Raw genomic sequence first — 1,778 nt, 5'->3', positions numbered from 1 at the left:
TATAGCAGATACATAATCAGTGCAGCGCCATCTATTGGATAAATATGATGTAGCCGATACAAAATTAGTACAGCGTCATCTATTGGATGAATTTGTTATTGCAGATAAATAATCAGTACAGCGCCATCTATTGGATGAATATGTCATTGCAGACAAAAAATCAGCACACCGCCATCTATTGGATAAATATTTAATTACAGATAATCAGTACAGCGCCATCTATTGGAGGAATTCGTTATTGTAGATAAATAAGCAGTACAGCGCCATCTATTGAATCTGTTATTGCAGATGAATAATCAGTAGAGCGCCATCTATTGGATGTATTTGTTATTGCAGCTAAATAATGATCTCAGCGCCATCGGCTTTCTTTGCCTTTCCCAGTGTTGCGTCAGTCACACAAATATATATGAAACTTCACGCCACTTTCCTAGAGCGGCAATATATTCTAACCCCTCATCATGTGTACCCCTTAACTGACATATTCTGGGCTCATTCTATGCTCTGTTATTGACGTGTCGCTGAATGCTTGGTTGGTTCTGAGCACACATTCCCGGCGACAATATTGGAACACTTCCTGGTGCTTCTTGATTGGTTGTGCTTGGTCACCTGGCATTTGCCGAGCCTCGCCTCTCCGTGTAGTGACGTCATTCACTTGGCCTATCGAATGTACGTGCAGAAAGAGCGGCCAATCATCGGTGAAGGGGCGTTTTTAGGAAGCCGGTGTGACCATGGCGGAGGCGCCGAGTTCCTCCGAGGAGACGTTGCTGGAGTGGGAGAGGTGAGCTGTCATGGTTGGTGGTCCTTCAGGGGCGGGGCTTGACCCTGGAATTCAAGCCAATCACCTGCAGACACAACTAAGTCTGCCTTCTGTGCTGTGTGTTCACTCCAGTTTGCTTCCTGCTGTCATTTAAAGGGCAGGGTCGCTTTATGAATGTCTTCTGTTTGTACACAGATCTGTGCCTTCTTCTTAGAGGGTTGAGCTGGGGGTCGGACCAGATATGAGCTGCTTTTGTCCTGGTTGTACATTAAGCATTTATTATTGGGGGCAGGGTGGGGGGTGTTCCTTGCTATAAGTACCATAGTCCATTAAGGGTGAACTCCTCTGTGTAGGGCCGGACTGGGAGCTAGGCCGCATTGGCTTTATTCTGCCACTGGGGGGCAGCACTGAGTTCAAGGTTGCCGCATGTGCAGTGCTCCGCGGGGGCCGTCCTATAGGATCCAAGACCTTCTGCAGAGTGTCACTGGTGCAATCATCTGCATTCCAGAACCCGGCACTACTTGAGTCCCCATCATGGGGATGTATTAGAGATCATTGGTGTGCCCCCATCCTGCTCCAGGCACTCAGGTGCCCCCAACCCCCCGGGGCTCCCAGCCCCCCGGAAATCAGATCCTGGTCCCATCATAGGGTGAAGTAACTCTTCCCGCAGTCATGTGTCCCATCATGTCTGTCCTCAGCTTCCCCTATCCGTTCCCTTCTAGGCAGCAGACGAAACTGAAGGATCAGCTGATCACCAGCGACACGGAGAGCTGGCAGCGGGAGGCGGAGTTCGATGGACTGGAGCGGGTCGGCGGGGTGGACCTGTCCTACATCAAGGGAAACGACACGGTGGCCTGCGCCATGCTTGTGGTGCTGAGCTACCCCAAGATGGAGGTAATGGCGGCTCCCAGGGACCCATCATGGGTGGGCGTGTCAGAATGCGGGTGGGTGTGGCCAGCCAGGTATACACAAAGAAAGGAATACTATTGGTTGCTGGGAGTTTTTTTGTTCCTAGTACTGA

General features: G+C 50.3%; 1 protein-coding gene across 1 annotated transcript in view; it reads left to right on the top strand.

Annotated features, from left to right (window-relative positions):
- The first annotated feature begins 716 nt into the window (after nucleotides 1-716).
- ENDOV (endonuclease V) overlaps nucleotides 717-1,778 on the top strand; it is a 6,988-nt gene continuing 5,926 nt past the window's right edge. The window contains exons 1-2 of the mRNA XM_018570401.1: nucleotides 717-778; nucleotides 1,480-1,651. Coding sequence (XP_018425903.1) covers nucleotides 729-778; nucleotides 1,480-1,651 — 222 coding nt within the window. The 5' untranslated portion in view covers nucleotides 717-728. The remainder of the gene's footprint in view (nucleotides 779-1,479; nucleotides 1,652-1,778) is intronic.

This window comes from Nanorana parkeri, unplaced genomic scaffold (genome assembly GCF_000935625.1).
Source record: "Nanorana parkeri isolate BGI_ZX_2015 unplaced genomic scaffold, ASM93562v1 scaffold1529, whole genome shotgun sequence".
NCBI classification, from domain to species: Eukaryota; Metazoa; Chordata; class Amphibia; order Anura; family Dicroglossidae; genus Nanorana; species Nanorana parkeri.
The sequence above is the reverse complement of the archived record's forward strand: the minus strand, read 5'-3'. Positions and strand labels throughout refer to the sequence as shown.